The 12,641-nt window shown below is 34.9% G+C and overlaps 1 protein-coding gene across 7 annotated transcripts in view; it reads right to left on the reverse strand.

Moving 5' to 3' along the window:
• The window catches only part of CNTN4 (contactin 4), a 963,126-nt gene that overhangs the window by 304,395 nt on the left and 646,090 nt on the right, over window positions 1–12,641 (reverse strand). For all 7 annotated transcript variants that reach the window (XM_047746452.1, XM_047746460.1, XM_047746478.1 and 4 more), the window contains 2 exons: window positions 10,664–10,790; window positions 2,814–2,989 (listed from right to left, as the gene is read on the reverse strand). In XM_047746452.1, the coding sequence (XP_047602408.1) occupies window positions 2,814–2,989; window positions 10,664–10,790 (303 nt within the window). The remainder of the gene's footprint in view (window positions 1–2,813; window positions 2,990–10,663; window positions 10,791–12,641) is intronic.

A 12,641-nucleotide genomic window follows, 5' to 3' on the forward strand; every position in this document is an offset into this window, starting at 1 on the left:
ATGAGAAAAGCATGTAAAGCAGAGGGAATGAAAGTATCAAGGCTCCAGTACAAAAGAGAGATTCTCATTTTCAAGAAATTAAAATGAGCCCATGGTAATGAATTTGAGATTTATTCTGAGCGCAGTAGAATGCATAAAACAGCAAAGTGGAATGATCTCATTTACATGTTTAAAAGATTAATCTGCCTGCTTTATGACAAATGGTTAAAGAAGATGTAGAGAAGTTGCATAGAGACCAGGTAGGAGGGGTGTGGAAGAAAAAAATACATCTTGATTTTACCAAGCCATTTGGCAAAGATTCTCACTACTTAAAGAATACATAGGAGAAACTGGGGTCCAACTACAGTATGTGTGGGAAAATGTGTAGCTAACTGAACAAGAATATGCAAAGAATATTGATTTAAAAGTTCAGTCTCATCTTGTCTCAGTGGAAGTTCTGTGTTGGCATGCTGCCCTGACCTGGTCAACATGTTGTATCAATTATTTGAATGTACACATGCTTATCAAATTTTCTGCTGACATTAAAGTAGGAGGACAATCAATATGTCAGATTAAAAAAAAGATATAAAACAATTTCAACTGTGAGGGAACAAAGGGTCACCACTCAGAAGGTGAATTTAATAGAGGTAAATATAATATGCTGAATTTAGGTTAATAAAATAACATGGTTGGGTAGCTTGGGATTAATAGACATTCATAAAAAATCAATCCTCAGATTTTATAGGACTGTATGTTCAAAATAAGGTTACAATGTGAGACTGGGGCTTTAAAATAAGATGAATATCAACGTCAGCTGCATTCACTGAAAAAGAAGTTTACACATTGTGGGCCACTGCTTTTCCACTTGTCCTTTGCAAAGGTCAGGGCGCATACATAGAATTGGGTGCATTTTGATATGGTCACAATTTAATAGATAAATTAATATAAATGTGTGTGTCATGAAGAAGATGATTGTAGATTTACTACTTGGAGAAGACCACAATTAAATATGATCATGTTTTCACGTATTTGAAGCCTAACCAGAATCCTAGAGCAAGACTTGGGAGTTAGAATGACGGAAATTCAGATATTTAGCTCAATTTTAAGAACACGATGTTGGGTTTGTTTTTATAGTTTTGAAAAACTAGAGCGGTCTACTATGGGTCAGAATGCTTTGTGATGAATAGGTTAGCTCTCTGTTCTTAGAATTTTTAAGGCTGAACAACTATCAGCTACGGATTCTTAAGGTGCCAGGATGCCTATATTACCCATTAAGTGGGATAAGCAAGGTGGGCTCCAAACACTGGTCCTCAGGCCAACTCAGCCACAAAATGAGTGTTAGAGCTTTTCCTTAGGCTAATATAATGTAATTAAATGACAACCCTCGAATATGATATTCTGTCTTTTGGATAGTTTTGGTAGTAGAAATGCCTGGACTCTTACAAAAGGATAGTCTTAACAGTTGGTAATTTGTTTCTCAAAATGTCATAAATTAGAAAGATAGGCTTGGAAATGGTATGGCAACCTTTATTTTTTGTTGTTACTATTGCGATCTTAAAAATTTCTTCTATGAATTCCAAAAATCAAAGAAGTAATCTCACTGAATGCAGAGACCACCCTACTCTGAGAATCAAAGAGTCTATGAATATTTTTCAAAATGAACCCAACAAAATTCACTTGTCATTCCTAAAAAATAGGTAAAGGTATCAAACTTGCATTAAACCAAGAGAAATAGTTTGGTTCTGTAGCACTCAATTGGACATATTATCCTTCTATTATTCTGCATACCTAAGAATATTTAGAAGATTCTATTAGGAAATATTCACAAACAAAATGATCTTGGAATCCTATATATATCTAATACTCAGAAAACTCATTTCTCAACTAGTAAAAATGCCACCTGATGGCAATAATAGATTTAGCACTGGATATTAGATATATTTGATGTTGAGTTCCCAGAGAGGATTTTGTTAATGAGAATATTCTACAGTGTTACTGCCAACAGATTTTGTAATTATGAAAACTTTGACATTAATGCACTGCTGTATGAATTGGGATTTTACACAAGGAAATATATAATCATATGCAAATACAAAAACCCTTAAAAATGTAGCTGAACATCAATTCTCAAAGACATCCATACTCAAATGTGTACTCACTGTTCTTGCCTGTGGATTTAATTTTCAACTTGCTATTTCTAAATTCCACTTTCTTTGATATGTTCATGAACTTTTATTAGATGATAGTCTTAAGATATGGTGATTTATTTTTTAAATGTTCTAAACTGGAAGTATAAAAGGTATAATGTAGAAGCTAACACTTTGTCTCTACTTTTTGTTGTTAATGTAGTGATTTTTAAAATTTTCCTAATCTATAAAATAAGAAAAAAACTGGAGAATTACAGGATTAATAGACTACCAACATTTTTTGGAAACTCTGAGCTTTATGATTAAATACTTCTTAAATTGACTATTACTAGCAGTTCAATTGCTTGCTTATACACACTCTATAATGTGTGTGGGTTTATGTGTGTAATTTCTGGCTATGTAAATTTGTGTATAAATTTGAGTGCGTGTGAATTTATACATGTACAGAGAGTCTCATAACAAACTATCACATAATCAAACTGTCTTCAACCTTTTAAAAGCAGAATACATCTTTCCAGTTAGATTTACAATTTATCCTATTAACAAGATATTTCCCAAATATGAAAAAAAGGTGAAGATCACATAACAAATTAAAATCTGCTTGATTTTTAAAAAGAAACTGTTTTAAAGGCTTAATGGTACCAAAACTCAGAGTTACATTTGCAGCATGATGTAATTGCTACTTACAGGCAAACTGAAGCTTTGCTTCTCTGCTAACAATTGTTCCAAATGAGTTTGTTGCTATGCACTGGTACGTCCCAGTATCTTGGGTTTTATTGGGGTTATTGATCAACAAGCTGCCTTCAACAACACTGTAGCGGAAATCCACACCAATGTCAACATCTGTTCCATTTAATTTCCACCTATAGTATAGAAATGCCAATAGGTAAAGCCTTGTAATATTAATCAATATTTCTGAATCACATAAAATATATAAAAATTATAAACAGCATGAAATATCATCTGTGACTTTCTCAACCATGGTTAAAAAAAAAAAGGCTCTATTCAGCAATGGTTGACAACTCCCATGGAAAGAGCATGTCTGTTACAGTAAACAATGATATTAAAATTTTAATACCTCCTTTTGTGGCTAATCTGATACTACACACACTTCACTTTTTTTTTTTTTTTAGTCCCCATTGCATCTTGTACAACTTTCTTCAAATAGGGTTTCTCAGCCAAAGTCCTTTTTCTAGTTTGAAGTTAATCTTTTTTTTTCCCTCTTCTCCAAGTTTGTAGTTATTCTTTAAATGGGTCTATACAGATGACAGAATACACCACTTTCAGGTAGATTGCTTAGTATTTGATGAAATTGCAGCAGAGTTGCTTTGATTTGGTCCTTAATATGACTGAAATGGCTGACTGCAAAGCAAAGGAACTCTATTGATCTAGAGCTGTCTTAGGGACCAAACTAGTCTTAACCATGGATCACTTTGAGGATCTTCTTAGCTAATGGTACTCAAACATCAATCAGCCATCCCAGTAAACCGAGATCAGGTAATTAGGTAACAGAGGCAAAGAGAGTTTTGTTGTTCTTCTCTTTGTTTCCTTGAACAATCTATTGTATTTGGCTCTAGTGTTTGGCCCTATAAATAAATTTTACCAGGACTCATACATTTAAACAGCAAAGCTTTACTAACAGGATCTACTTCTTTCTCTTTTTTCTTTCTTCTTCTTCTTCTTCTTTTTTTTGTAGCCAATAACATTCTAAAAAAGAGCTTATTTTAACCAAATTGCCTTCCTTTGAATACTTAGGAACTTTTAAGGTCATATAATTCAGTGACTATGTATCTTATTTTTTTCTCCCCTTCCCTCCCAAATTCTACACAAATACCAGGTAATGAAAATATCATAGTTGAAACTTCTGAAATATCAACAGTCTCACAGTAGCATTTACATTGAGAGACCAAAAAACAAGGAAACACTGAAGCACAAAGGAAATTGGTAAGAAACAATAATAAGACTAAAGAATGAGAGACTTCCATTTTTATCTCCTTCAATCAGTAAAAAACAAACAAAATCCATTGAAAATGTGTATTTGTACATACACACTCATTGTGCATCCTCTCATAACATTCTGGAGTATTACGGCTGCCGCGTACATGTAAAAGGATTTAAATGAAAAAATGCAAGGCAGTTTGTTTCAAGATTTTGGATATTTGGTATCCACAAAACAGAAGTTTAAGGAGGATTCTTTTCTTTCTGTCAAGATCTCTCTCATGCTTCAAGGTCAATTTTAAATCACACCTCTTCCAATGAAGTCATTTTCTATATTCCTAGTCAAAATTAATCAAAGTTTTCCACAATCTCCTACAGGAGTCTCTCTGCTCTATTACGGAGCAATTCTGCCTTCACTGTAGATAATTTGCCTAGATCTCTTTTGCATTGTCCCTTTAGCAATCTAGAACTTGACACTTTCCTTGTGCTCAATAAATGTCTGTGGAACCTGACTACATATTTTACTTCTCTGCTGTATATTTTAGCTTTGAGCATGCACAGTTTATGAAGCATTCTAGCCCCTCACAGTATGGTGGTGTATGTTTGTTCACATCTATGTCTTTGAAATATAAAAATTTAGAAACACGAGGGGCAGGAAAGCTAGGTCAAAATCACAAAATGGGACATAGCTCTTTATATGTTTGTTTATAAGAAGATGGGTATTAGAAACAGACATTATTTTTAAGCTTGACAGTAATTCTCTCTGTGCTCTGACACAGGCATGAAAGCAATAAGCAATAAAAAGAGAAAGCCGGGTTATATTTTAGCAGGTCTATATGCACATGAATCTCTAAAAATGACTGCCTGCCCTAGACATTTTTTTTTTGGGGGTCAGCTGATCACATCTTGGCTATAACTCTCACTTCAAATGATAGTCGAGCAATTTAATATGACAAATCTAAGAACTCAAAGAGAAATTGCAATATAATATGAGCTGCAAGCAGAATGTGGGATTTAGAAATGGACCATGTGAGCCTTTTTAGAAAAGTGGTTGTGGGGATAATGAGAACACCTCTGTAGGTTTGTCTACACTAGTCATCTCAACCTAAATGCTCTGCAGAAAGTCCTTTAATCTACTTTATTGCCTGCTTTTACATACAAATAGCAAAGGAAAAGAGATTATTTAGAAAATAAAGTGCTTGCTGTGAAGTGCAGTTGAGACTAGATTGCAAAGCACTATACCCAGTTTTATGGCAATGAAGTCAGTGTTCATTCCCACTGAATGTGGATTGCACTGAATTCCTTACCTTATCCCATACTGGAACACTCTCTGAAAAATCAGTTTATTTTCAATGTTTGAGTCATCTTTTAAGTACTGGCAATAGAAACAATGCCCATGTGGAACAAAGAGAGATTTTCCCTAGGGTCAGGAGAAATTAGTGAGTCCCATAAGCTGATTTCTAAACCACTTCGGGAACCATAACTCAACTCTTTCCAGAGAGTCAGGTTGAGCCCAACTAAAAGCTGACACTATAAAGTGCTGGGAGGTACAATTTTCCAGACTTTGCTGGGAAGCTGTCTGTGGAATTTGTTGCAATAAAACCCTCTTTCTTTGTTCACGGTCTCAATTTTGACCTGGAAGAAAGGGCAAGACCTTTGTGACTTGGAATTTGTTGTTTATAAACTAAGTTGAACAGAAACTTCGCAGTAGAAGTACTCCAGCCAAGTACTTGAATGTCCCATCTGTCTGGAAAGGGAAGCTGAGTGCAATAAGTAATGTCACAAGTCCTTAAGAAACTTTAATGCAAGGAAAGTCGGCAAAAGTCAACAGTTCTAAAATTTTTCTGGGTCTAGGTCAATCCTTTCAAAGTTGAGGGGCAGGAAACAAAGAAAAGAGAAGGCTCAGTTGAGGGAATAAACACAAAGAAGAGAGGTCAGTTGTGGTCTTTGCAGAAAAACCCAATGCTGAAAATCCCCATGGAGAGTTCACCTTGGAATTTCTCCTCCTTGTTTGTCCCCCTCAAAGTCAGCCTGAGCACTGAAAAAGTGTAGCCAGAGAGATGTTTGAAAATACCTGATCTCTCCATTCTATCCCTTGCTCTTTCCTTCAACATGAGGGAGTTTTTAGCTCCCAGGTAGCAACTGGCTATTATGTTACAGAGAAACTGCCAAAGGTATAAAGGAAAACACAGTACCCTGCAACCAATTGCTGGTGCATTTGATTAAAAGTTTTCTTCTCAGCTTTTCCTGGCAATCTTTAAAAACATAATAGGTTTCTGTTCCACTGCTTGTTTTAAATAACAAAGCAGGCCCCTGTATCTTGAAACACAATGTTACAAAAGCAATGTTAATTAAAGGTCACAGTTTGGGGTAAAAACGAAGCAGCAACTTGCCAAATTCTGCTGCAAAATTTGTTTTCATTTATGGCTAACATCTGAACTTACACTTGGCTCTGTGCTAAAAAATAGGCCCATTTAACTCATCCTTTATGTATATAGAAACCTTTGCCTCTCGCACTTATTTTTTACTATATAACACATCTTAAAATATCTGATTTAACCTTGAATTCAACATATTCTGTCTGCGGAGAGTAAGTGCACATTCTGGTTTGCCCAGGACAGTGCTGGTTTTACACCTGCTGCCCTAGAATAATCATTAACAGTGGCCTTTTACTCTCAGAACTGTCCTGGTTTGAATGATAAATTATATATCCATTAGAGTGGTTTTTTTTCCCCTTTCAGTAAGGCACTTCCTTTGGCAAAATATCCATATAGCAAAACGTCATTTGCCCTCTGGATTCAGTTAAATATCTCCTTTTTTATGCAACTTTCCCTGTACCTTCCCCTTGCATCCTGAAGTAGACTCTCCTCCAGGATGCCCTAGAATGTGGACATCCTTTACAGCAAGGATAGCACATTACTCTCTACATAGCTCTGCAGCGACCTTCACCACTTCTTGGACCTAGGGTGGTGTCCGGTAATATAGTGGTTTAATACAGTAGCTTACTATAGTGATTTAAATACCTTTCCTGGACCACATATTTTCAGAATCCTAATCATTATCCCAGTTCAAGGAGAGCTACTATGGTGAACTCTTGGGTAGAAGATTATCCCAGGTAATTGCTGAGCCAGTTCCATGCACCCATAACTCAGAATTTGAAAGACACTGGGTGGTGTAATGAATGATCATATAGTTGATGAATGAATGAATGAATGTGCACACAAATTAAATTCTAAAATAATTTCTACTACACTAATACTCCAATCCTTTAACTTATATAAGGTGTCCTTTATCTTCTGCCAAATTGCAAGTATCTCAGTTCATACCCCACTTCTGTGGCTCTTTAATGATCCAATCTCTTCCTCCCCAAAACTATGACATATGTTATCTGTTATTTTGGTTTCTAAACACTATTATATATTGATCATTAGCTTAAAGTTTTATTATTAAATGCGAACAGAGGCAAAATCAAACTTATAAGATATATGAAGTCATGTGGCCCAACAAACATTTATTTACCCAACATTTACTTTTTTATCTTGCTGTGAATTTCACTCTTTCCCTCTGAAGTTCCAAGACCCTGACCCCCACCCTTCTCCTTAGTTCAGAATGACATATATACCACATTTTTGCCTATCTTTGGAATTTCATGTCTGTGTAGATTCCTCATACATATGAATTTGAATTTGATTTTCTTCTGTTAATCTGTCTTGTGTTAATTTAATTCTTAGTGCAGCTAGAGGAATCTCAGACAGAAGAAAATTTTATCCTCCCCAACATTATAAAGTGTCACAAGACAGTAAGTCTGTTTCTCAAGAAAGTAATATTTTAAAGTCTCCATTTCCATTCTGAATCTACTGACTCCCTTTCTCAATAGTTAATTATAACCTCTAATTTTGTCTTTTTCTTTCCCTTGATTTTATGATTTTATCAAGTATGTTGGTATCCTTAAACAACTGCTCCGTGTTACCTGCTCTTGAACTTTATAAATATGGAATTATACCATTCTTTAGTGACTTGCTTTGTTTGCAGGAAATTAGGTTCCTGTGATCCATCATACTGTAGCTGTAATTCATCATTTTCACTACTGCATGGGGTTACATTGTATGAACATACTAGGTTATATTTATTTATATTATGTTGAATTTAGTTTTCTAAATTTCTGCTAATCTGGTAGGCTTGCAAGAATGCGACATTTCAGTTTTAATTTGTATGTTTCTGTTAATGGCACTGACAATCTTTCTGTCTATTTCATGGATGTGTGATATTTCTTTTCTTAGAATTACCTAATCAAGTCTTTCGGTAATGTTTCTACTAGGCTACTAAAAGAACAGTTTTTACTTTTTGATTTGTGGGGATTTTAAAAATATTTTTGGATATTATTTCTTTGCCAATGACATGTATTAAAAATATCTTCTTCCAGTTGGAAGCTTGAAATTTTACTCATCTCAGTATTTCTGTTGAACAGAAGTTCTCAACGTTAATGAAGTTAAATATTTTCTTTTATGATTTGTGCTTTTTCTGTCATATTTGAGAAATATTTCCTTCTCTTCAAAGTCATAGATATGTATGCCTATCTTCTTTTAAAAGCATGTATGTCCCGTGCAGGTCTTCCAGTCACCTGAAATTGGTCTTTGTGTATGTGGTTAGGTAGGGGTCAAATTTTATTTCACTTTTTTTAACCATGTGTATAAATCCATTGTGCAGTATATCTTTTAAAAATTTACTTCTACTATTATCATGATTTTTAATTTTTATCTCCACAAGACAGTATATTGTTATTATTTTTGTTGTTCAGTGTAACTGCAATTGGTTTTAAGGTGGAAATGTTAACATTTACCACTTGCGTTACTACCATTGGTTCTTTTATCTCAGATACTCTACCTGGGACCATTTTTATTTTGTTTCAGTTATATCTTCAAGAATTTTCTTTAGTGAATATGTTTGTTGAAGTCAAACTTTATTTCTTTATAAAAAGACTTTATTCATTTGAAAAAGAGTAAGAGAGAGAAAAGGAGCAGGCAGAGGGAGAAACAGGCTCTCTGCTGAGGAGGGATCCCCATGTGGGGCTTGATTTCAGGACCCTGGCAAGAGCCTGATGTGGGACTTGATTCTAGGACCTGGGATCACAACCAGAGCTAAAGGCAGACACTTAACTGAGCTACCCAGGTGTCCTTGTTGGAGTCTAACTTTAGTTTCTGAATGTCTGAGAACACATTTATTTTGTTCACCTTTTAAAAAAATATTTCTGCTATGTAGAAATTTGACAGTTAATCTCTCTCAGCATATGGGAGACTCTGTCATCTGTCTTGATTTATTACTATTGAAAAGTCAGCTGCTAATCTGCCTTCTATTTGAAGGTTATCTATGTTATAAGCTTAACTATTTTTATGATTGTATCTTCAACTTGGGTGTTCTGCTATTTCACTATAATAATTCTAGATGAGGCTTTATTTTTATTTGTACTCCTTGAAATTCATTTGGTTACCTAAATATATAGCTTGGAATTTTTTTTTTTTTTTTTTACTTTTTTAAAAAAATATTTTATTTTTAGGTAATCTGTATGTAGACCCAACATGGGGCTGGAACTCACAACCCTGAGAATAAAATATTGCATGTTTTACTGACTGAACCAGCACTCTTATAGCATAGAATTTTTATTTGGCTCTGGAAAATTCTTAGCCTTCTCATAAAATACTGTCTCTGCCTCATTCTCCCTTGCCTTTCCTTAAGGAACTCTGATTAAACATATATAAACATTTTCTATTAACTTCTCTCTCGCTCGCTCTTTTTTTTTTTTTTTTTTTTTTTTTTTGTGGCTCTCCCTTTCTCTGTATCTCTCTCTCTCTCCCTCCTCCTCCTTTCTCTCTCTCTCCCTTTACTTCTCTTTATCCAGTTCTGATGGCTTTGGATGATTTCTTCAGATATACCTTGCAATTTACTAATTCTCTTTTCAGTTGTGTCTCATCTTTTATTAAGACCACTTAGCACCAAAGTTTGAAACAGGCAATTATTTTTGCTTTACAGTTCTTTGGGGAGGTAAGCTTATTTCTTGTTACATGCACTCTAAGTACGTAGCCTTTAGGCCCCAGGTCTATTCTAGGAGGTACGCTAATGTTAGATTCTCCTCTTGGTCTTGGTTGATTCTAGGCTTTATCTTGTAATCACTGTATGCAGCTGCAAAATCCAAAGTTCTAATCCACGTAGTTCAAGGTGAAACCTGCTTTTAGGGATTAGTTTTCTTCTCTGGGTTCCAACCCACTTTTTTTTATTTTTTATTTTTTATTTTTTTAACTTCTGAGTACTTCTTACTTTAATACCAGTTTGTTGATGCAGGTTTTAAAAGTGTTTTTAAAGAATATGTTAAGAAATATTTAGGCTTTCAGTGAGGGTGTCAGACAGGATATTTAATTCCCAGTACATCCAGAAACAGAAGTTGGGCACTAAACGTTTCATGAACACAATGATCTCTTTAGTGTCTCGGGATATTCTATGATGCCTGTCTAAAAGCACTTTAAGTAATTAGTGCTCTATAAGTACTTGTCGATTTTAATAATAGAACTCGTACGCACGGAAACGCATGATTTAAATTAACGAACCTGATATGTGGTTTTGGATTCCCTTTAACTTCACAGTTGAGCTTCACTTTTTTCTCCTCAGAATTCAAAGGGAACATCGTGTGACCTGGTTCCTGAATAAAAACAGGGCCATGCAGCGCGTAGTCATCTGAAATGAGAAGGGCAAGTGCCCCAAAATGAAGAACATCTTCCAAACGCAAACAATAACAGAAAACAACTACAAAATGAAAATAAGAGCAGTAAAATAACAACAAAAAATAATAATACACAACAGATTTAGTTTCAGCCTCTTAGATGAAATTTCCCAGAAGACTAATCCTTTGTAGATTACAATGAAGTAGAGACACAGACTTACCTATTTCATACTGACAATTTTTTTTACTCACAACTTCCAGAATGCTTGACCTTCCCTTTCCTCTCCTTTTACTTTTTATTCTATCTGCCTTTTGCTTAGCCTTTTACTTTGTTTATGTTTTGTGCCTTCTATAGCTCTTTTGTGCTGCTGTCTATTACCCTGGGAGACCTTCTAATGTCACAAAGTTAAACATTTCTCTGCTCTGTAAGGGGGTAATAGAAATGGAAGCAAGCAATGATGATTTCATACATACATTAATAAAGAGAAACATCTCTGTACTGCTAAAATACGTATAAAAGTTTCTTAAATTATCTATGTAAGTAAAGAACAACCTCATGATTCTCAAATTATCTGGTAAATGACCAGCTTGTTTGTGTCTTTTTTTCCCCCAACCTACTAAGGATCCATACATGGGGATGTTTGTGTAAATATCATACAGCCGGAACTTTATGTGATTCAGCAGGCAAATTCAGTAATACTCAAATGAGTCTATAGCTAGCTCAGTAATACACGAGTATACAATGATGTATGAGTTTCTGAATACTTTCCCTCAATTAACACTGACTAGATGTATGAAACTTACTTTATCACAAAACAGCTATAAAGTTTAAAGACTGGAATAATCCACAAACCAGTATAGAGCAGTGGAGAGTACGTGTTTCTAGATACACACATAATAAAGATTAGTCAAAATGCATCTCACCACCCATACCCATGAAAGTGATTTTCATTCTTCAAAATTTAGTTCATTTTTTTTTCCTAGAAAGCTTTTGTAGACCTTTATCTTTTTCATTTAACCACATGATTCTCAATTATATCTCCCTGTAGCCACGTTTTTTTTTTTTTTTCTATCAGGTGTATTGGTACTTTGTTTTGTCCTGTTGTGGACTGTAAGCTCCTTAAGAGCATGATGTACACATTTTGGTATGTTCTGATACCAAGTACAGCAGCTTATGCACAGAAGATCATTACTAAAGATCTGTTCTATTTGTGTGTAATTTTTTTTTCACTTTTTAATGTATTTAATCAGTTAACTTAGGCAATGCCTGATGAATTTCCAGAAAGAAGGGCCAGTGGCTATGATATTGAATATCGCCCTGGAGCTGACAATCCACTCCCCACTTAGGTGTGAATATTTTGAAGAGTGTGAATTGCAACTGCTATCCTGGAAAACCTTTACAACCAGCCTTTGTTGATAGGTGATAAGATGAGAGTAAACTCATGCAGATGTATCAGGACTGAGGAAAAAGAATAAAGCTGGCTTGGAAATCTTGGTGGAGGACATGAAGTAAGGTAATTTCTTGGAAGGTTTATAACCCAGGCTTAAAAAAAATCCATATGTTGAGCTTGGGATAGATAAAATGTAAGGAGACAAGATGACAAAACAGAATTCTATTTTATTATAGAGGAGTAAGGACAGCCAATGACCTCGTAGTAAGAAAAAGCAGGATATGAATTCAGACAAACCATGAACTGAGATTCAATGCCTTGGGTCAACTACTAAATCCATGACTTAACTCTCCACCACTTAGTCTCTCTGGCTCTCAATTTTCTCATCTCCAAAATAACAGGATTGGACTTGGTCAGTGGTTCTCTGCCAGTTAAGAATGGGAAAGAATCCCTGAGTATTTGCCCATGAAGTTA

This window comes from Lutra lutra, chromosome 1, assembly GCF_902655055.1.
Source record: "Lutra lutra chromosome 1, mLutLut1.2, whole genome shotgun sequence".
In the NCBI taxonomy this organism is placed as follows: Eukaryota; Metazoa; Chordata; class Mammalia; order Carnivora; family Mustelidae; genus Lutra; species Lutra lutra.